The 22,093-nt window shown below is 43.3% G+C and overlaps 2 protein-coding genes across 12 annotated transcripts in view; one reads left to right on the forward strand and one right to left on the reverse strand.

Annotated features, from left to right (window-relative positions):
- nat10 (N-acetyltransferase 10) overlaps positions 1-15,148 on the forward strand; it is a 28,557-nt gene extending 13,409 nt beyond the window's left edge. For both annotated transcript variants that reach the window (XM_035797956.1, XM_035797957.2), the window contains exons 9-27: positions 110-243; positions 452-545; positions 647-882; positions 964-1,088; positions 1,342-1,492; positions 1,674-1,770; positions 4,240-4,356; positions 7,077-7,178; positions 7,273-7,347; positions 11,312-11,428; positions 11,660-11,793; positions 12,095-12,143; positions 12,279-12,375; positions 12,488-12,601; positions 12,785-12,957; positions 13,059-13,178; positions 13,445-13,543; positions 13,663-13,817; positions 14,131-15,148. In XM_035797956.1, the coding sequence (XP_035653849.1) occupies positions 110-243; positions 452-545; positions 647-882; positions 964-1,088; positions 1,342-1,492; positions 1,674-1,770; positions 4,240-4,356; positions 7,077-7,178; positions 7,273-7,347; positions 11,312-11,428; positions 11,660-11,793; positions 12,095-12,143; positions 12,279-12,375; positions 12,488-12,601; positions 12,785-12,957; positions 13,059-13,178; positions 13,445-13,543; positions 13,663-13,817; positions 14,131-14,266 (2,325 nt within the window). In that variant the 3' untranslated portion in view covers positions 14,267-15,148. The remainder of the gene's footprint in view (positions 1-109; positions 244-451; positions 546-646; positions 883-963; positions 1,089-1,341; positions 1,493-1,673; positions 1,771-4,239; positions 4,357-7,076; positions 7,179-7,272; positions 7,348-11,311; positions 11,429-11,659; positions 11,794-12,094; positions 12,144-12,278; positions 12,376-12,487; positions 12,602-12,784; positions 12,958-13,058; positions 13,179-13,444; positions 13,544-13,662; positions 13,818-14,130) is intronic.
- Positions 15,114-22,093, reverse strand: part of adal (adenosine deaminase-like) — a 39,076-nt gene continuing 32,096 nt past the window's right edge. For 8 of the 10 annotated variants that reach the window (XM_035797963.1, XM_035797960.1, XM_035797958.2 and 5 more), the window contains exons 3-10: positions 17,576-17,636; positions 17,345-17,432; positions 17,185-17,266; positions 16,382-16,508; positions 16,168-16,248; positions 15,955-16,093; positions 15,618-15,718; positions 15,114-15,520 (exon numbers count right to left, since the gene is read on the reverse strand). In XM_035797963.1, coding sequence (XP_035653856.1) covers positions 15,329-15,520; positions 15,618-15,718; positions 15,955-16,093; positions 16,168-16,248; positions 16,382-16,508; positions 17,185-17,266; positions 17,345-17,432; positions 17,576-17,636 — 871 coding nt within the window. In that variant the 3' untranslated portion in view covers positions 15,114-15,328. The remainder of the gene's footprint in view (positions 15,521-15,617; positions 15,719-15,954; positions 16,094-16,167; positions 16,249-16,381; positions 16,509-17,184; positions 17,267-17,344; positions 17,433-17,575; positions 17,637-22,093) is intronic. The other 2 variants (XM_035797959.1, XM_035797962.2) reach the window with 2 other exon arrangements.

Below are 22,093 nucleotides of genomic sequence, written 5' to 3' on the forward strand. Positions count from 1 at the left end.
AGCATTTATTGACTAGTTCATATCCAGGCTTTGCACCTCTCAGTGGAGATCCTGTTATTCACAGTGTGTGTTTCTTAGCTTATGGTTTGTTGCGGTCTCTCCTTCTAAGGCCAAGGCGGTGCTGAAGTTCATCGAGGCCATCTCGGAGAAGACCCTGCGGAGCACTGTGGCTCTGACTGCAGCTAGAGGCAGGGGCAAGTCTGCAGCACTGGGACTGGCTGTGGCTGGGGCTGTGGCATTTGGGTGCGGTTTACTGCTGAGTCACCTACCTCATCTCTCACACACACACTCATGAGTCTTTACACTTTTAGATTGATCTACGTAGGGTGTGCTTGTCGCTATGTTGGAGGAGACGCACTCGCTAACAGTGATCTGTGTGGAGTCCCTTAAATCACACACTCCATACTGTGACATACTGCTGCTCATAGTGTCCTGTTGTCCTTCTCCACAGCTACTCCAACATCTTCATCACCTCCCCCAGCCCAGACAACCTGCACACTCTGTTTGAATTCATCTTCAAAGGCTTCGATGCCCTTCAATACCAGGTGACCCTTCTCTTTCTCTATAGTCTCTGGATGTGAGTGAACTATATGTCAGACAATGGAAGTTATTAAATATATTCCTAACTTAAATGTCCCATTCCCAGGAGCACCTGGACTATGAGATCATCCAGTCTCTGAACCCTGAGTTCAGCAAAGCTGTGGTTAGAGTCAACATCTTTAAGGAGCATAGACAGACTATTCAGTACATCCACCCGGCTGATTCAGTGAAGCTGGGTCAGGCTGAGCTGCTGGTGATAGATGAAGCTGCAGCCATTCCCCTTCCTCTGGTCAAGAAGCTGCTCGGACCATACCTGGTCTTCATGGCCTCCACCATCAACGGGTCAGTGGCGTGTGTGTATGCGATTCTGGTGTACCATAGCGCAAACTGTCTGTTCCTGATTTCCCCCTTTTATCCCAAAAGGTATGAGGGCACAGGTCGTTCTCTCTCCCTGAAGTTGATCCAACAGTTGAGGCAGCAGAGTTCAGAGAGCCAGCAGAGTCTGTCAGCAGAGAACAGGAGCACCAATACAGCCAGGCTAAATGCAGGTGACCAACACACCCTTACTACATTTTACATGTATCTTTTAGTCATGTAGCAGACCCTATTCTTATCCAGATTCGCACTCAATGCATTCTACTACTGTAGGTAAAACCAACGATATTTCTACAAAATAACTATCTGCAAAGTCAATGCTAGTATTGAAAGACTAATGCGGTTGTAAGAAAGATTTACAAAAAATACATTCCATTGCATCTGTACCTGTATTGTGTTTTAATTATTTTATTCCTCCTCTCCCAGCTCGCTCCCTCCAAGAGGTGTCCCTCCATGAGTCCATCCGTTATGCCATGGGAGACCCTGTAGAGAAGTGGCTCAACGAGCTGCTGTGTCTGGACTGTCTAAACATCCCCAGAGTCATCTCTGGCTGCCCCCTGCCACAGACCTGCGACCTGTATCCTTTCATGGTGCAATAGATAATGCTGCTCAGTGGTTATTTCTCAAGCTCCATTCCTCAGCTTTACAAGGGCTGCTGTTTGGCAACAAAACAAATTCAGTATTTTGGCCTTTCATGGCACGCTATATCATTGTCTTAGTCGTTGCTGCTGGTGTCATCCTTAACCTGTGTTGTACAGATACTATGTGAACAGAGACACACTGTTCTGCTACCACAAGGCATCTGAAGCCTTCCTACAGAGACTCATGGCTCTCTATGTGGCTTCGCACTACAAGGTGAGCCTGAGCATTGCACACACTAGTAAAAAGTACACAAATACAAAGCATTGATCATCAGGATCATACTGCAGATCCAAAAAGTAACACCCCTCCGCCACATCTCTATCTTAGATGGTAATTAATATAAATATTATGGTAATTAATATTAACAGAACATGCAAGTCGAGGATGCACTTTGAAGATATTAGGATAACTGTCCAAATGTTACTTTTCCTCTACAAACAAGACGAGTACCGTACAGCAAAATCGCTTGCCTATGTCAATCTACCATCCCCCGTAGTAGAGAAGTTTACCTATTCTATTGGAAGTAGCCTATTCCAAACAGACTCTGGGACAGTTGTGTGTGTGTGTGATGCTAAAAAGCAATGAGTGATGCAACAGATCAGGGCGTTTAGCTTAACATGTTGATAAGCTACTATTTCTTCAAGGTAGTATGCTTCGCCGGAATGTGCGTTCTATAATGCAATTAGTGGGAAAACACTGTTGTCAGAAGCGCACCACACATGAGAGCGGTTTCATCTATCAGAGATGAAAATGTCTGTTAGAAATGTAGAAAGAGGAGATCTAATATGCAACAACTAGCATGGGTTGCTAATATGACTAGGAATTGTGCCTTTGCATACTGGACAATTAAAGAAAGTTGTTATTAAATAATTGCCTCCATGGATATGGTCTGATTTTGGCTAGGCTACTTTGAAGGTAAGACATGCCTCATAATATGTAGTAAAATGTTCAGGTGTCAAACAATTAAGTATATGTTTTCAAAATGCATACTGCCTGCATACTGCCTCCAGCTCATCCCTCACTTATCCCTTACTACAAATTCGTTGCCAAACCCACTGGCTCCAGGTCATCTATAAGTCTTTGTGAGGTAAAGCCCCGCCTTATCTCAGCTCACTGGGCACCATAGCAACACCCACCCGCGCTCCAGCAGGTATATTTCACTGCTCATCCCCCAAAGCCAACACTTCCTTTGGCCGCCTTGTCTTCCAGTTCTCTGCTGCCAATGACTGGAGCGAATTGCAAAAATCTCATATCGCCCTCTAACTTTAAGCATCAGCTGTCAGAGCAGCTTACTGATTACTGTACCTGTACACAGCAGTATTACTTGCTCTTTTGCACCCCAGTATCACCTGACCTCAACCCAATTGAGATGTTTTGGGATGAGGTGGACCACAAAGTGAAGGAAAAGCAGCCAACAAGTGCTCGGCATATGTGGGAACTCCTTCAAGACTGTTGGAAAAGCATTTAATGTGCTGGTTGAGAGAATGCCAAAAGTGTGCAAAGCTGTCATCAAGACTTAAGGGTGGCTACTTTGAACAATCTGAAATATAAAATATATTTCGTTTTAAACTTTTTTTGGTCACTACATGATTCCATATGTGTTATTTCATAGTTTTGATGTAGTCAAAATGAAGAAAAACCCTTGAATGAGTAGGGGTCTAAACTTTTGACTGGTACTACGTGTGTGACCATTCTAATCTATCAAAAGCTTTTTCTGCATCAAAATAACTGCCCAAGGAGCTTTGGTTTGTGATGAAGCATGTGAAATATGTAATAGATGACGGCTGTTAACTGAGGATAACACACCCACTTTGGTCCGGATGTACCAATTTGGCTAAGTTAGTTTCGAGATGGGATAACAGACTTTTTGAAAAAGTATATCTCTATTTATCAAAGATAGGGGGGGTGATGGTGAGAACACAAAAAAGGCTAAATAAGTGCTGTACGAACCTTTGAACAGTGGGCCTAATTGGTTCCGAAATGTTAAATAGACCTCAGGAGGAGTACCATCCTAACCAGGTGATTTGTCTTTATTCATGTTATCCAATGCCACGTTGAGTTCATGAAGCGACAGAAAGCCGGCGTTCTGAGCTGAGAATAGTTTTTTTTTAACGACTCCATCTGACTTGGTGTGGATTTATAATCAGAGGTGTACAATAGTTGTTTTTCTATACAAACTTGAAAATCTTTGGTTGGTTTCGCCTGATTCACATTCAATAGTTGCTTATTTATCATTACTGATACCTGGTCTGAAAAAAGACTTGGAACCACTATCATTGTTTACAACTTTTCCAATTCTGATATCTTTTAAATGTGAATTATTCAGTCCAGATGCAAATGCAGCATCCTTGTTTTTAATAAAACCTTCGATGGCATCCCATAAAATCAGAGGATCATTGACAGTTTTTGTTGATCATTATGAATTCATTCAATTCAGTTTCAAATTGTTCAAAGAAAGTAGGATTTTGTGGTAAGTAAAAATGAAAGCACCATCTTGTGACTCTCTTTTAGGAACTTCTTAAATGTGTATCTGTCAGTAGTAAGCATAATGATAGGCTTGCCTGTGGATTACAATTGGTCTTATTAGATTTGTCCCAATAACCTGGTGGCTCCTCTATAGACTAACCTTCCTCCTGTGAATATATCTGTTTTCTTACCGATTTTTGCCTTTGATGGTTCCAGAACTCTCCCAACGACCTGCAGATGTTGTCAGATGCCCCGGCACATCACCTCTTCTGCCTACTGCCTCCTGTTCCTCCCACACAGAACTCACTGCCAGAGGTCCTGGCTGTCATACAGGTGAATAAACTGAGCCTACCATCAAAAACAATAGAGAGCAATGCATCCCATAACATTTTAACATGGCAAAAGCTGTTCTGTCATTCATAACCTGATTACGGTGTCCACCCACAGTGTTCAGAATGACAAATCACATTTAGATGATGGTAATTCATGTTAACATAACATGCAAGTCGAGGATGCAACAATGTGCGGTCCTTCTTACCAAAATTCGATTGCACACTTTGAAGATGTTGGAATGAATGTGCTTTTCCTCAGCCAACAAGACGAGTAACGAACAGCAAAATCACTAGCCCGTGTCAATCTACTGTCCCCACAGTAGAAAATGTAACTATTCTATTGGTCAGCTTGTCAAGGGAAAAAATTGCCTATTTTTATTTATTTTATTTCACCTTTATTTAACCAGGTAGGCAAGTTGAGAACAAGTTCTCATTTACAATTGCGACCTGGCCAAGATAAAGCAAAGCAGTTGCACAGATACAACGACACAGAGTTACACATGGAGTAAAACAATCATACAGTCAATAATACAGTATAAACAAGTCTATATACGATGTGAGCAAATGAGGTGAGAAGGGAGGTAAAGGCAAAAAAGGCCATGGTGGCAAAGTAAATACAATATAGCAAGTAAAACACTGGAATGGTTGATTTGCAATGGAAGAATGTGCAAAGTAGAAATAAAAATAATAGGGTGCAAAGGAGCAAAATAAAATAAAAAAATTAAATACAGTATTCCCAAAGATTGGAAAGAAGCTGCGGTCATCCCCCTCTTCAAAGGGGGGGGGGCACTCTTGACCCAAACTGCTACAGACCTATATCTATCCTACCATGCCTTTCTAAGGTCTTTGAAAGCCAAGTCAACAAACAGATTACCGACCATTTCGAATCTCACCATCCCTTCTCTGCTATGCAATCTGGTTTCAGAGCTGGTCATGGGTGCACCTCAGCCACGCTCATGGTCCTAAACGATATCTTAACCGCCATCGATAAGAAACATTACTGTGCAGCCGTATTCATTGATCTGGCCAAGGCTTTCGACTCTGTCAATCACCACATCCTCATCGGCAGACTCGACAGCCTTGGTTTCTCAAATGATTGCCTCGCCTGGTTCACCAACTACTTCTCTGATAGAGTTCAGTGTGTCAAATCGGAGGGTCTGCTGTCCGGACCTCTGGCAGTCTCTATGGGGGTGCCATAGGGTTCAATTCTTCTGCTTCTCTGTATACATCACTGAGGTCGCTCTTGCTGCTGGTGAGTCTCTGATCCACCTCTACGCAGACGACACCATTCTGTATACTTCTGGCCCTTCTTTGGACACTGTGTTAACAACCCTCCAGGCAAGCTTCAATACCATACAACTCTCCTTCCGTGGCCTCCAACTGCTCTTAAATACAAGTAAAACTAAATGCATGCTCTTCAACCAATCGCTACCTGCACCTACCCGCCTGTCCAACATCACTACTCTGGACGGCTCTGACTTAGAATACGTGGACAACTACAAATACCTCGGTGTCTGGTTAGACTGTAAACTCTCCTTCCAGACTCACATCAAACATCTCCAATGTTTGATGGCTTCCTATTTTGCAACAAAGCATCATTCACTCATGCTGCCAAACATACCCTCGTAAAACTGACCATCCTACCAATCCTCGACTTCGGCGACGTCATTTACAAAATAGCCTCCAATACCTTACTCAACAAATTGGTTGCAGTCTATGTTTGTCACCAAAGCCCCATATACTACCCACCATTGCAACCGGTACGCTCTCGTTGGCTGGCCCTCGCTTCATACTCGTCGCCAAACCCACTGGCTCCATGTCATCTACAAGACCCTGCTCGGTAAAGTCCCCCTTTATCTCAGCTCGCTGGTCACCATAGCATCACCCACCTGTAGCACGCGCTCCAGCAGGTATATCTCTCTGGTCACCCCCAAAATCAATTCTTTCTTTGGCCGCCTCTCCTTCCAGTTCTCTGCTGCCGATGACTGGAACAAACTACAAAAATCTCTGAAACTGGAAACATTTATCTCCCTCACTAGCTTTAAGCTCACAGATTACTGCACCTGTACATAGCCCATCTATAATTTAGCCCAGACAGCTACCCCTTCCCCTACTGTATTTATTTATTTTGCTCCTCTGCACCCCATTATTTATATTTCTACTTTGCACATTCTTCCACTGCAAATCTACCATTCCAGTGTTTTACTTGCTATATTGTATTTACTTTGCCACCATGGCCTTAATTTGCCTTTACCTCCCTTATCTCACCTCATTTGCTCACATTGTATATAAACTTATTTTTCTACTGTATTATTGATTGTATGTTTGTTTTACTCCATGTGTAACTCTGTTGTATGTGTCGAACTGCTTTGCTTTATCTTGGCCAGGTCGCAATTGTAAATGAGAACTTGTTCTCAACTTGCCTACCTGGTTAAATAAAGGTAAAATAAAATAAATAAACCTGGCGCGGCTTCCTCCATCAAGTAGTGCAGTTGGTTGAGGGAAAAGGGACAGAATGTAGCCTGGCAAAGCAACCGGCTTATGACAGTGCCTGCACCGGCCTCAGTGGGACAGGCCTTTGTGTACTCTGTCTGTGGCAGACCGTGTGCATGCAGCATCGGATTCTACAGTCAGCAAACTCACAAGCCGTAGTAGAAATCATCATCATCATCATCATCTGATATGATCGACTAAAGTTTGTGTGCGTAATGTTCCTCTCAGGTGTGTCTGGAAGGAGAGATCTCTCGTCAGTCCATCCTCAACAGTCTGTCCAGAGGAAAGAAGGCTTCCGGTGACCTCATCCCCTGGACCGTGTCAGAGCAGGTATTAAGAATACAGGCCTGGAGCCATATGGCTTCCCACTGATAATCTCACACTATTGGCATTGATCAGTTCTAATGTCGTGCTCTCTCTGCAGTTCCAAGACCCCGAGTTTGGCAGTCTGTCTGGAGGCAGGGTGGTGCGCATCGCTGTCAACCCTGACTATCAGGGGGTAAGTTCTGTTTTTTTCCACCCGTATTTCATTGTTTGTCAGTTGTGCTTGTGCAGTGCAGCTCTCTAAACCGACATATTTTGATTCTGACTTTCCAAAGCGATTGAGTTGTATGTAGGTGTGTTGACTATGTGGGGCTACAGTGTGATTTTGCCAATCAGGCCCTTAATCTTCAGTACCAGTCATAAGTTGACACACCTACTCATTCAAGGGTTTTATTTTTTACTATTTTCTACATTGTAGAATAATAGTGGCGACATCACAACCCATGAATGAACACGTATTGGATCATGTAGTAAGCAAAACAGTGTTAAACAAATCAAAATGTATTTAAATATTTGAGATTCTTCAAAGTAGCTACCCTTTGCCTTGATGACAGCTTTGCACACACTTGGCATTCTCTCAACCAGCTTCATAAAGTAGTCACCTGGAATGCATTTCAATTAACAGGTGTGCCTTAAGTTATTTTGTGGAATTTCTTTCATTTTAATGCGTTTGAGCCAATCAGTTGTATTGTGACAAGGTAGGGGTGGTATACGGAAGATAGCCCTATTTGGGGAAAGACTCAATCATATTATGGCAAGAACAGCTCAAATAAGCACAGATAAATGACAGTCCATTACTTTAAGACATGGTCATTCAGTCTGGAAAATGTCAAGAACTTTGAAAGTGTAGTCTCAAAAACCATCAAGCAGGCTCTCATGAGGACTGCCACGGGAAAGGAAGACCAAGAGTTACCTCTGCTGCACAGGTTAATTTCATTAGAGTTAACTGCACCTCAGATTGCAGTACTAAATCCTTCAGAGTTCAAGTAACAGGCACATCTCAACATCAACTGTTCAGAGGATCCTGCGTGAATCAGTCCTTTATGGTCGAATTGGAGACAACTACTAAAGGACGCCAAAAAGAAGACTTGCTTGGGCCAGGAAACACAAGCAATGGACATTAGACCGGTGGAAATCCGTCCTTTGGTCCGAGTCCAAATGTGCGGTTTTTGGTTCCAACCGCCGTGTCTTTAAGACGCAGAGTAGGTGAACGGATATTCTCTGCATGTGTGGTTCCCACAGTGAAGCGAGGAGGTGGTGTGGGGTTGCTTTGCTGGTGACAGTCAGTGATCTATTTAGAATTCAAGGCTCACCTAACACTGTGTAAGGGCTATTTGACCAAGAAGGAGAGTGATTGAGTGCTGCATCAGATGACCTGGCCTCCACAATCACCCGACCTCAACCCAATTGAGATTGTTACAGATTATTATTATTTTTTTTAAACCATTGGTCACATACACATGGTTAGCAGATGTTAAAGTGAGTGTAGCGTAATGCTTGTGCTTCAAGTTCCGACAGTGCAGTAATATATAACAAGTAATCTAACAATTTCCCAACAACTACCTAATACACCCAAATCTAAAGTGGTGAATGAGAATATGTACATATAAGTATATGGACGGCCGAGCGGCATAGGCAAGGTGCAGTAGATGATATAAAATACAGTATATACATGTGATATGAGTAATGTAAGATATGTAGAAATGATTTAAAGTGGCATTGTTTAAAGTGACTCGTGATGAGGTGGCGGATGGTCTCCTGAGGGATCTCCTCCCAGACCTGGACTAAAGCATCCGCCAACTCCTGGACAGTCTGTGGTGCATGGAGCGAGACATGATGTGCTCAATTGGATTCAGGTCTGGGGAACGGGCGGGCCAGTCCATAGCATCACTGCCTTCCTCTTGCGGGAACTGCTGACACTCCAGCCACATGAGGTCTAGCATTGTCTTGCATTAGGAGGAACCCAGGGCCAACCGCACCAGCATATGGTCTCACAAGGTGTCTGAGGATCTCATCTCGGTACCTAATGGCAGTCAGGCTACCTCTGGCGAGCACATGGAGGGCTGTGCGGCCCCCCAAAGAAATGCCACACCATGACTGACCCACCGCCAAACAGGTCATGCTGGAGGATGTTGCAGGCAGCAGAACGTTCTCCACAGCGTCTCCAGACTCTGTCACGTCTGTCACATGTGCTCAGTGTGAACCTGCTTTCATCTGTGAAGAGCACAGGGCGCCAGTGGCAAATGCCAAATGTCCTGCACGGTGTTGGGCTGTAAGCACAACCCCCACCTGTGGACGTCGGGCCCTCATACCACCCTCATGGAGTCTATTTCTGACCGTTTGAGCAGACACATGCACATTTGTGGCCTGCTGGAGGTCATTTTGCAGGGCTTTGGCAGTGCTCCTCCTGCTCCTCCTTGCACAAAGGCAGAGTTAGCGGTCCTGCTGCTGGGTTGCTGCCCTCCTACGGCCTCCTCCACGTCTCCTGATGTACTGGCCTGTCTCCTGGTAGTGCCTCCATGCTCTGGACACTACGCTGACAGACACAGCAAACCTTCTTGCCACAGCTCCATTGATGTGCCATCCTGGTTGAGCTGAACTACCAGAGCCACTTGTGTGGGTTGTAGACTCCGCCTCATGCTACCACTAGAGTGAAAGCACCGCCAGCATTCAAAAGTGACCAAAACATCAGCCAGGAAGCATAGGAACTGAGAAGCGGTCTGGTCACCACCTGCAGAACCACTCCTTTATTGGGGGTGTCTTGCTAAATGCCTATAATTTCCACCTGTTGTCTATTCCATTTGCACAACAGCATGTGACATTTATTGTCAATCAGTGTTGCTTCCTAAGTGGACAGTTTGATTTCACAGAGGTGTGATTGACTTGGAGTTACATTGTGTTGTATAAGTGTTCCCTTTATTTTTGTATTTACTTTGCCACCATGGCCTTTTTTTGCCTTTACCTCCCTTCTCACCTCATTTGCTCACATTGTATATAGACTTGTTTCTACTGTATTATTGACTGTATGTTTGTTTTACTCCATGTGTAACTCTGTTGTTGAATGTGAGAACTGCTTTGCTTTATCTTGGCCAGGTCGCAATTGTAAATGAGAACTTGTTCTCAACTTGCCTACCTGGTTAAATAAAGGTGAAATAAAAAAAAAAAATCAGTTCTGTTATACTCAGACATCATTCAAACCGTTTTAGAAACTTTAGTGTTTTCTATCCTACACTAATAATAATATGCATATATTAGCAACTGAGACTGAGGAGCAGGTCGTTTACTTTAGGCACCTTATTCATCCAAGCTACTCAATACTGCCCCCCTGTCATAAGAAGTTAACATGTTGTAAATGTTTTACTCACGTCAGCCACTGAGGGGGGCGAGCGCAGTCTTTGTTAGCGAACTGCGACGTTGGCACTGTATTATCCTCAAAGCGGGCAAAGAAGGTGTTTAGTTTGTCTGGAAGCATAATGTCGGTATCCGTGACGTGGCTGTTTTTGTAGTCTGTGATTTCCTGTAGACCCTGCCACATACGTCTCTTGTCTGAGCTGTTGAATTGCGCCTCCACCTTGTCCCTGTACTGCCATTTCGCTTGTAACATCAAACAAGTAGTTTGGGATGAGTTGGACCGCAGAGTGAAGGAAAAGCAGCCAACAAGTGCTCAGCATATGTGGGAACTCCTTCAAGACTGTTGGAAAATCATTTCAGGTGAAGCTGGTTGAGAGAATGCCAAGAGGGCAAAGGGTGGCTACTTTGAACAATTTAAAATATATTTTGATTTGTTCAACACTTTCTTGGTTACTTCATGATTCCATATGGGTTATTTCATAGTTTTGATGTCTTCACTATTATTCTACAATGTAGAAAATAAAGAAAAACCCTTGAATTAGTAGGTGTCTAAACTTTTGACTGGTACTTTTGATCCAGGATGAAGGAAGTTAACATTGGTTTGCAAAACTACTTCTAGCAATGACTGCTAGCTCGCAGATACCCATAGACTTCCAGTCATTGTGCTGATGCTTGTCAGCAACTTCCTTCAAACTGCACCCCAGACTCTGGGGAAGTAGATAAAGGACCTCATTGCCAAAATCCAGAAGTATCCCTTTAACTGGTTTGTTTCCCTGTCTGTCCTGGAGATGGGTTATGGCTCCAGAGCACTGCAACAGTTACAGCTGTACTACGAGGGTCAGTTCCCCTACATGGATGAGAACGCACAGACCGCTAACAGCCAGATCACCTCTGTCACCAGCGAGGTAATGCCTCACTCACACAAACGCCTGAGAACACTTGCACACTCACCGACAGAAAAACAGTCCCCTGAACATACACATTCCATGAGTACAAATCACATCCACAGGGAGAAAAGTCACCCAGACTCCTGTCTTTTGTTGTCACTCACATTGACTCCAAAGAGCAGCATTGAGCAGAGTTGATTGTTTTCACTCTGTTGGAGGTGCTTTGCTAACAGTGTTGTTCATATATAGGCGGTGAGCCTCCTAGAAGAAGTGTTGCACCCTAGGAAGGACCTCCCTCCTCTGCTTCTGAAGCTGAGTGAGAGGAGGGCTGAGAGACTAGAATACCTGGGAGTATCCTATGGCCTCACACCTCCACTGCTCAAGTAAGTATTATTTACCATAAATTTTATATACATAATTGGTGTTTACTGGTGGTCCTTCTGTAGCTCAGTTGGTAGAGCATGGCGCTTGTAACGCCAGGGTAGTGGGTTCGATTCCCGGGGCCACCCATACGTAGAATGTATGCACACATGACTGTAAGTCGCTTTGGATAAAAGCGTCTGCTAAATGGCATTTATTATTATTATTATTATATTACTGACACTGGGAAACTCTGCATTTGGCTTCATCACCTCTGTTTTTTCCCCAAGTATTAATCTGTCTTTTTCTTTGTTTACCGCACAGGTTTTGGAAGAAAGCTGGTTTTGTCCCTGTCTATTTGCGGCAAACCCCTGTAAGTGGAAAATATCTACTATTCACAATTTACTACTTTACATCATTGTGCTGAAATTGAATGCAGTTGGAATATTGCTTATTGTAAATGCTTGGTTTTGTCTTTTGACCCATGGTGTGGTGTTATCATTCCCAGAACGACCTGACGGGGGAGCACTCGTTGGTGATGTTGAAGGAGCTCAACACAACGGAGGCTCCTGAACAGGGCCAGTGGCTGTCTGCCTTCTGGAAAGGTGAGGCTTGTGTGTGCTGTGTTCTGTCTCTTAGTGGAAAATAAAGTATCATCTGATGTTCTACTCTATTCTCCCTCTGCATTGCAACTCACCTTGTCTTTGTTTCTTCTAGATTTCCGTCGGCGCTTCCTGTCTCTGCTCTCCTACCAGTTCAGCAGCTTCTCTCCCAGTATGGCCCTCAACATCCTGCAGAACAAGAGCACCACCAAGACGGATGCCAGCTCCGGTAAGTTCCCCTTCACTCCCCCCTTCCCTCCCCACCAGTCAAAAATCCAACCACCACTGTCCCTGTGGTAATCTAACTCGACCAAAATGGGTCTCCCCACCTGTTGACAGTCTGCCAGTACTATTGGATGATTTGGGCTACAGATGAGTGGTTTTCAATGTCTCACCTGCTTTCTCTCCCCAGCCCTGAGCAGTTCTGAGCTGTCTGGTCAGTTCAGCCCCTATGATCTGAAGCGTCTGGAGATGTACTCTAGGAACATGGTGGACTACCACCTCATCATGGACCTCATCCCTGCCGTGGCACGCATGTACTTCCTCAAACAGCTGGGAGACGTGACCCTGTCCGCCGCACAGTGTGTGAGTAGGACGTTACGTGTGCACACACAGACATGCGCATACAATCTCGTCTACCCCCCCCCTTCTTTTACTAGTCTCTAACTCCGTCTGTTCATCTCCAGGCTCTGTTGCTAGGTGTGGGGCTGCAGCATAAATCAGTGGACCAGCTGGAGAAGGAGATTGACCTTCCCAGCTCTCAGCTCATGGGACTGTTCAACCGCCTCATCAGGAAAGTCGTGCAGGTGAGAGAACACATTTAGTACCCATGAGGGGAAATGTAATTAACATTTAAAATGTTTTATTTCTTATTCTACCATTCTATCCACCCTGCCTAGCTATAAGTAGCGAACCAAAAAACCGTTAGTTCCTAGAAAATGTATTGTATGATGAAATGTCCTAAAGTTTGTACGAGTAAATGTCTCATACTTACTGTGTCTCAGACAATGACAGCTAGTTGATTCATTATTACCTGTTTAGTTATTTTCACCATGTTTGTGTGCTGTTTTAGTTCTTCAACAGAATCCAGGAGAAGGCCATTGAGGCAGAGATGGTTGTATCTAAAGACATCTCCATGGAGCCCACGGTCAAAACCCTCAATGATGATCTAGTACGGAACTCTCCTCCGTTTTATGAATGGCATGACAACGAAAGGATAGATAGACCATAATATGCAATGGTGCAGTGAGTATATGAATGCAACAGATTAAATATGTTTTTTCTCCCCAGGATGAGGCAGCCAAAGAGTTCCAGGAGAAACACAAACAGGACATGGAGAAGGTCAAGGAGATGGACCTGCAACAGTACCTGATCCGAGGAGACGACGAGGAATGGGACCAGGTGTTGAAGAAAGCAGGACAGGCGGCTGTTGTCAGCATAAAGAGGTAAGAGGAGAAACATCTAGAATCCTTGCTATAACAATGTAATATGCTACCTTCATCTCGGCCCCGAATGGTCTGGACAGGTATAAGCAGTGAGTTAGTAGAATTACATCATATTGCTTACACCTTACAGATCTGCAAACATAAAAGGGTTAGGGCTATGGGGAAGGGCTAAGATCTTTCATTGTTTTTATGGTGGGGCTACCCATATGAATATGTTTGCATGCGCTACTGTGAATCGCTTTGTTATAAAAGCATTTTCTAAATGGCATTTATTATTATGGCTCATCATGTAACAACGTCTGTTCTCCAACAGTGACAAGAAGAGGAAGTATGAGCAGCCGAGGCCAGACAAAAACGAGGGAGGAGATTCACGACACGGCAAACTGAAGAAGAAGATGAAGAAGGGAGGAGGCAAGGAGAAGAACAAGTTTGAAAAGAGGCCGTTATAGTGTAAATTATAGTTGTTTTTATATTCGCTTAAAGATTTTATTAGAAATGTAGTTTTTTTTTCTTTCAGATCCACTTTACTAAGTTTCATAACATTTAATTTAGTTTTTATATAATTTAGTTCGTCTTATGGACAGAAATAATCCTTTGCATGGAAGGCTGGGAGACAATTTAGTCAGTCTAAATATGACCTGCCAGATCCAGACACTTTAGAAAAGAACAAAACATTAAAACCCCATTAGATATTTTCCCCAAAAACAAACTGAACATAATTCATAATGGTTTTTATTTGTTTGAGTCAAATTCGTTTTTTTCATTTATTTTAATTTACTATAACAACCTTAGTGTACAGCAGTAGGACTGTGCTTTGACCAATGGCAGTGTCACCTTTCTCTGTACCCAAGGGTTAGAGTACCATCCATAGTGAAAATGAGAATCTATTAGACTTTATGTACCCACCACCTGAGGATGGGAGACCGCATACAGTGGTGACGGTTCCACCCATAGAAATAGAATAATTATTTGTTATGGTTCCACCACCTGCCTTTTCCTGTACCTACTGTAACCGGCTCATTTAATCCAGTACCAACAATATGGAGTTGCTTACATTCAGATGAGTTGGAGTCTGCAAGGGTCAACATTCTTAAAGATGATTCATTGAATGATGAGCATACGTTTCTGACTTTTTGTATAATTTGACCATTGTCACCTAGCCTCGATCTTCAGTGAATGGAAAACGTGCCTGCTGTCTGTTCTAGTATTTGTTTGCGGAGAATGAGTTTCACATGGAAAGTAAAGTAGCCTACCTTTCTACTTACTGGGAGACACGTACAAATAACTTAATAAAAGCAGCATGATGTATGTTTTATTGATGAACTACTTTACTAATTGTAAATGACTCATGGTCCCTCATTCTTCAGCTATTCTGAGAAGCACATGTTTTTAAAAAAATAAATAAAAAAAAAAAGGCTCTGCCGGAATCACTAATCTACATCTCATTACTACTCAAATGGTCAAGATTGGTGATTCTGATCCCATAGATGTCAAGCAGTGCGTTCTGTCTGTCATAACTGGAACAGCGTTGGCCGTAGCTCCAGCCACTTCTGGCGTAGCTGCTGCTGTAGGTCTGGGGCGAAGGTGCAGTCTATCGCCTTCTGGGACAGAGTCCACATGTCCTCCTGACTGAGGTTGAAGGTAGAGGCGGCCAACTGGTACTCCTGAGACAGGTCTTTGCAGAACACCCCCTTGTCGTCTGTCTGAAAACAAGAGCACAACTCTGACTTGCAAGTAAAACAAGTGTCGAATTAATAGTTAAACGTTTATGCGTCAGACACATTTTGGGAAAACACTTACACAGATCACACAAGGGTGTCCCATTTGGTACCAGTACAGGAAGTGATGTTGAGAATAGGATGACACTGTCTGACCTTTGACATTAGAGGTTAGGCATAGTTCTGTGAGGAAAGGTTTAGGAAAAATACAGTATGAGAGCTTGGATAGAGGCAACATTAGCTACAACAAGATCAACACTAAACAGTTTCTATATCCTTCAGCCTTGATTGTTTAAAATATAATTTAGATCAACAAAACAAATCAAGCTTTATAGAAGACAGGTTGACTATGGACAATAAATACCCCTTTTAGAGCAATCACTTGACTGTTCAGGTCAGGAAGGACATACTATTCTTACCCAGAGGTGTGTTATGCTTCCGCACTTTATCAACCAGGCTTTGTGACCCACCCACTTCAGGGTGTAAGAAAGTTCCATGACCAATCCTGTCAGGTGGAATGTTTAGCAGCAGCTCTGATTCGTCTGCCTGAGATGGCACCTGGAACATTGCATTTGTCAAAACATTACATCATTTGGAATTGCTTGAATCAGTTAAGTTTTGATGCTACCTACCTCTGACAGGTGTAGAGAGAGTTTTAGTCCACAGTTCTTGGCTTTTTGCAAGGCGGGAAGGAGATCTCTGCCATGGCCCACCTTGGAAATAAACATTTTACATTTCAGTAATTTAGAAGAAGCTCCTATCCAGAGTTACTTAGAATCAGTGCATTTATGACATCTTGAGAAACGTGTCAACCATAAGCAAGCAAGGCACTGATCCACTACTGACCGTAGGATCTCCACTGAGATCCAGCCCCACCACCAGACCATCGGTAGACAGCATGAAGTCCTCTGCCAGTTTAACGGTCTCCATAGCAACCTCAGCCCCATTCCTACGGTCAACAGCTACCAGGAACCTTAATGGGGGAAAATGTTATGTTAAGGTATCAATGTTTTCATTGTAAGTTACTATAGCTATTACCATACCAATATTTACATTTGAGTCATTTGGCATTCGCTCTTATCCAGATAATGAATACATTTTCATACTTTTTTGTACTGGTCCCCTGTGGGAATCAAACCCACAACCCTAGCAATACAAGCGCCATGCTCTTATAACAGCCACACGAGGCTGTCCTTGATTGTTTGGAAACAGCACTTCAGCATTCATAAGTAAAGCAAGCATTACAAATGCATTGAAAACATACCATTCATAAGTAAAGCAAGCATTACAAATGCATTGAAAACATACCATTCATAAATAAAGCAAGCATTACAAAATGAAAACATACCATTCATTGCATTACAAATGCATACATTCATTCATACAAATGCATTGTAAAGCAAGCATTACAAATGCATTGAAAACATACCATTCATAAGTAAAGCAAGCATTACAAATGCATTGAAAACATACCATTCATAAGTAAAGCAAGCATTACAAATGCATTGAAAACATACCATTCATAAATAAAGCAAGCATTACAAATGCATTGAAAACATACCATTCATAAGTAAAGCAAGCATTACAAATGCATTGAAAACATACCATTCATAAGTAAAGCAAGCATTACAAATGGATTGAAAACATACCTGACTTCAATGTCAACTCCCTCATTTTTACATTGACGGATGGCCTCGATGACCGTTTCCACATACCTTCTCTTTGTCATTCCTAAATTATACAAAACGAATGTAAGCGAAGCCCTGCATATAAGCGATCCAATCCAGTGTGTCTAGCTTGTGGCCTTGCCTGTGGTCTTCTCCTTTCGTGGGGTACTTCTCAGTTCTAGATATTTTACTCCATCAGCTGCAAACTCCCTGATGACATCTTTGGCAACCTAGAAACAAGGACAGATTTTTTTCCAAGGTGTTCAATGCTAGATTGGCTCCAGGGTCCATCGAGTCAATAGTGTTAGGTTTATGGGTGAGATTGTTTAAGTTATAGTGAAAAATAAGTGACCATAGACAATGTGTAATTTACCATAAGAATGTCCTCCTCTGTATCTACTAACTGATGGATGACTTTGAAGACCTGGAAACACCTGGAGAGACAAGATGACTGGTTGTTGTGACCGTAAAATTACAGGACATCATTGTCCATAAAATTACTTTTTATTTGTATTAAAATGTCAGCTGGTATATACCCAACTTGATACATTTCTGAATGTAAAGGTGTAAATAAATTGTTCAATTCCTGCATAAAATGAAGAATACGCCAACTCCTGGCACATTAGTGTGCTTACATTTGTCTAATGCACTCAGTGGTAAGGGTATGGAATTCTGGGTAATCCACAGCAGATCCATGGAAAATTGTTGTGGGCGAGTTAAGAATTGAATGCCCTGGGATAAAAACTGACATTAAGTTGTCGTAATTCACATTTGTATCATACTGATAACATAACTACTGTTGATTTGGTGTCAAATTAGACATTTTACAGGGCTCCAGACTAACGTTCTCCCCTGGTGGCACTTGTGCCACAAACCTTTTCAGTTGGTGCACCAGCCCATGAAACATGAAAAAATAGGACATGACACATTTTGTCATGGGGTGCAGAGTAAATTATTGCAGTTTTAAAACCAATTTCCTAGAATTCTACACATTTTACCATGTTTTATGTGAGATCATGAGATATTTGAGTGGGCTAAAAAACATTAGCTGACATGGGCTAGTTGATCTGGACATTTCTGCCAAGTTATAAATAGCTCTCTAAACGTATGCAATGACTGACATGACGAGGTAAACTGATGATGCACTACCCCTCGAACACCCCACCGTTACTCTAGAGAGTAATTGATATGCTAGAGAATGTCTTGCTGCCTGGCCCAGCTCAGTCTAACTCAGGGAATATGACTGCTAGTAAACTACCCTACCTTGATGACCCAATGGTCTTTGCCCTTACTGAGCAGCTTGCTCTTGAATGCCTCCAGATGGTGTCCTCTGTCAACACACAACCTGAATCAGCTTCAGAAGATCTGTCAAGTTTCATGGTCATATCTGTGAATATGGTGTGCAAACAGATCTCAAAGCACACTGTTTACAATCAAGATATCTGATATGGCTTTGAAATAGGAGTGTGAAATTTGGCATCGGCCATCGCGAGTGCACCAGGCCTCATTGCATACATGTCTGCTAGCAGTACATGTTATATTTAGAATTAGTGATCGAGCTAATGTGTTGAGTTTTTCACTTACACAGATGATGAATTAGCACCAATTGAATTAAGCCTATATACACTGCTCAGAAAATAAAGGGAACACTTAAACAACACAATGTAACTCCAAGTCAATCACACTTCTGTGAAATCAAACTGTCCACTTAGGAAGCAACACTGATTGACAATACATTTCATATGCTGTTGTACAAATGGAATAGACAACAGGTGGAAATGATAGGCAATTAGCAAGACACCCCCAATAAAGCAGTGGTTCTGCGGGTGGTGACCACAGACCACTTCTCAGTTCCTATGCTTCCTGGCTGATGTTTTGGTCACTTTTGAATGCTGGCGGTGCTTTCACTCTAGTGGTAGCATGAGACGGCGTCTACAACCCACATAAGTGGCTCAGGTATATATCTCACTCATTCATATATCCTTATGTACATATTCCTTATCCCCTTACCCTGTGTATAAGACAGTCGTTTTGGAATTGTTAGTTAGATTACTTGTTGGTTATCACTGCATTGTCGGAACTAGAAGCACAAGCATTTCAGGCCCTACACCCAAACAAGGGCACTCGCATTAACATCTGCCCAGTCAAAAACCATGTGTATGTGACAAATAAATCCTTTTTGATTTGATTTGATTTGGATGTAGTGCAGCTCATCCAGCATGGCACATCAATGCAGGATGGAGCGAGCTGTGGCAAGAAGGTTTGCTGTGTCTGTCAGCATAGTGTCCAGAGCATGGAGGCGCTACCAGGAGACAGGCCAGTACTTCAGGAGACGTGGAGGAGGCCGTAGGAGGGCAACAACCCAGCTGCAGGACCGCTACCTCTGCCTTTGTGCAAGGAGGAGCAGGAGGAGCACTGCCAGAGCCCTGCAAAATGACCTCCAGCAGGCCACAAATGTGCATGTGTCTGCTCAAACGGTCAGAAATAGACTCCATGAGGGTGGTATTAGGGCCCGACGTCCACAGGTGGGGGTTGTGCTTACAAGCCCAACACCGTGCAGGACGTTTGGCATTTGCCAGAGAACACCAAGATTGGCAAATTTGCCACTGGCGCCCTGTGCTCTTCACAGATGAAAATAGGTTCACACTGAGCACATGTGAGAGACGTGACAGAGTCTGGAGACGCCGTGGAGAACGTTCTGCTGCCTGCAACATCCTCCAGCATGACCGGTTTGGCGGTGGGTCAGTCATGGGGTGGCATTTCTTTGGGGGGGGGCCGCACAGCCCTCCATGTGCTCGCCAGAGGTAGCCTGACTGCCATTAGGTACCGAGATGAGATCCTCAGACCCCTTGTGAGACCATATGCTGGTGCGGTTGGCCCTGGGTTCCTTCTAATGCAAGACAATGCTAGACCTCATGTGGCTGGAGTGTGTCAGCAGTTCCTGCAAGAGGAAGGTATTGATGCTATGAACTGGCCCGTCCGTTCCCCAGACCTGAATCCAATCTGGGACATCATGTCTCGCTCCATCCACCAACGCCACAGACTGACCAGGAGTTGGCGGATGCTTTAGTCCAGGTCTGGAAGGAGATCCCTCAGGAGACCATCCGCCACCTCATCAGGAGCATGCTCAGGCATGGTAGGGAGGTCATACAGGCAGGTGGAGGCCACACACACTACTGACCCTCATTTTGACTTGTTTTAAGGACATTACATCAAAGTTGGATCAGCCTGTAGTGTGGTTTTCCACTTTAATTATGAGTGTGACTCCAAATCCAGACCTCCATGGGTTGATACATTTAATTTCCATTGATAATTTGTGTGATTTTGTTGTCAGCACATTCAACTATGTAAAGAAAAAAGTATTTAATAAGAATATTTCATTCATTCAGATCTAGGATGTGTTATTTTAGTGTTCCCTTTATTTTTTTGAGCAGTGTATAATATCATTGCAGTCGCACCAGTGCCACCAGGGGAAAATTTAAGTCTGGAGCCCTGCTATGATGGAATAACACTTTCAAAAGAAAATCCAAGTTTAGCCACTGGCTAAAGCGAGGACACTTCACAGCCTGAGCTAACAATAACCAGCTAACATACAATACCAGTCAAAAGTTTGGACACACCTACTCATTCAAGGGTTTTTCTTTATTTAGACTATTTTCGACATTGTAGAATAATAGTGCAGACATATGAAATAACACATGGAATCATGTAGTAACCAAACAAAGTGTTATTTTATAAGTAGCCACCCTTTGCCTTGATGGCAGCTTTGCACACTCTTGGCATTCTCTCAACCAGCTTCATGAGGAATTATTTTCCAACAGTCTTGAAAGAGTTCCCACATAGGCTGAGCACTTGTTCGCTGCTTTTCCTTCACTCTGCGGTACAACTCATCCAAAACCATCTCAATTGGGTTGAGGTCGGGTGACTGTGGAGGTCAGGTCATCTGATGCAGCACTCCATCACTCTCCTTCTTGGTCAAATAGCCCTTACACGGCCTGGAGGTGTGTTTTGGGTCATTTTCCTTTTGAAAAACAAATGATAGTCCCACTAAACGCAAACCAGATGGGATGGTGTATCACTGCAGAATGCTGTAGTAGTCATAATGGCTGTGCCTTGAATTCTAAGAACATCACAGACTGTGTTACCAGCAAAGCACCCCCACACAATCACACCTCCTCCATGCTTCACTGTGGGAACCACACATGCGGAGCTCATCCGTTCACCTACTCTGCGTCTCACAAAGACACAGCAGTTGGAACCAAAAATAATGTCCATTGCTCATGTTTCTTGGCCAAAGCAAGTCTCTTTCTTATTTGTGTACTTTAGTAGTGGTTTCTTTGCAGCAATTTGACCATGAAGGCCTGATTCACGCAGTCTCCTCTGAACAGTTGATATTGAGATGTGTCTGTTTCTTGAACTCTGTGAAGCATTCATTTGGTCTGCAATTTCTGTGGCTTGTAACTCTAATGAACTTATCTTCTGGGTGGTTAACTCTGGGTCTTCCTTTCCTGTGGCGGTCCTCATGAGTGACAGTGTTATCACAGCGCTTGATGGTTTTTGCGACTGCACACAATTTCCAGATTGACTGACCTTCATGTCTTAAAGTAATGATCATCTGTCATTTCTCTTTGAGCTGTTCTTGCCATAATATGGATTTGGTCTTTTAATAAATAGGGCTATCCTCTGTATACCACGCCTACCTTGGCACAACACAACTGATTGGCTCAAACGCATTAAGATGGAAATAAATTCACAAATTAACTTTAAACAAGGCACACCTGTTGAAATTGAAATGCCTTCCATGTGACAACCTCATGAAGCTGGTTGAGTACGCCAAGAGGGTGCATAGTTGTCATCAAGGCAAAGGGTGGCTACTTGAAGATTCTCAAAT

The sequence above is a fragment of the Oncorhynchus keta genome, chromosome 22 (genome assembly GCF_023373465.1).
Source record: "Oncorhynchus keta strain PuntledgeMale-10-30-2019 chromosome 22, Oket_V2, whole genome shotgun sequence".
In the NCBI taxonomy this organism is placed as follows: Eukaryota; Metazoa; Chordata; class Actinopteri; order Salmoniformes; family Salmonidae; genus Oncorhynchus; species Oncorhynchus keta.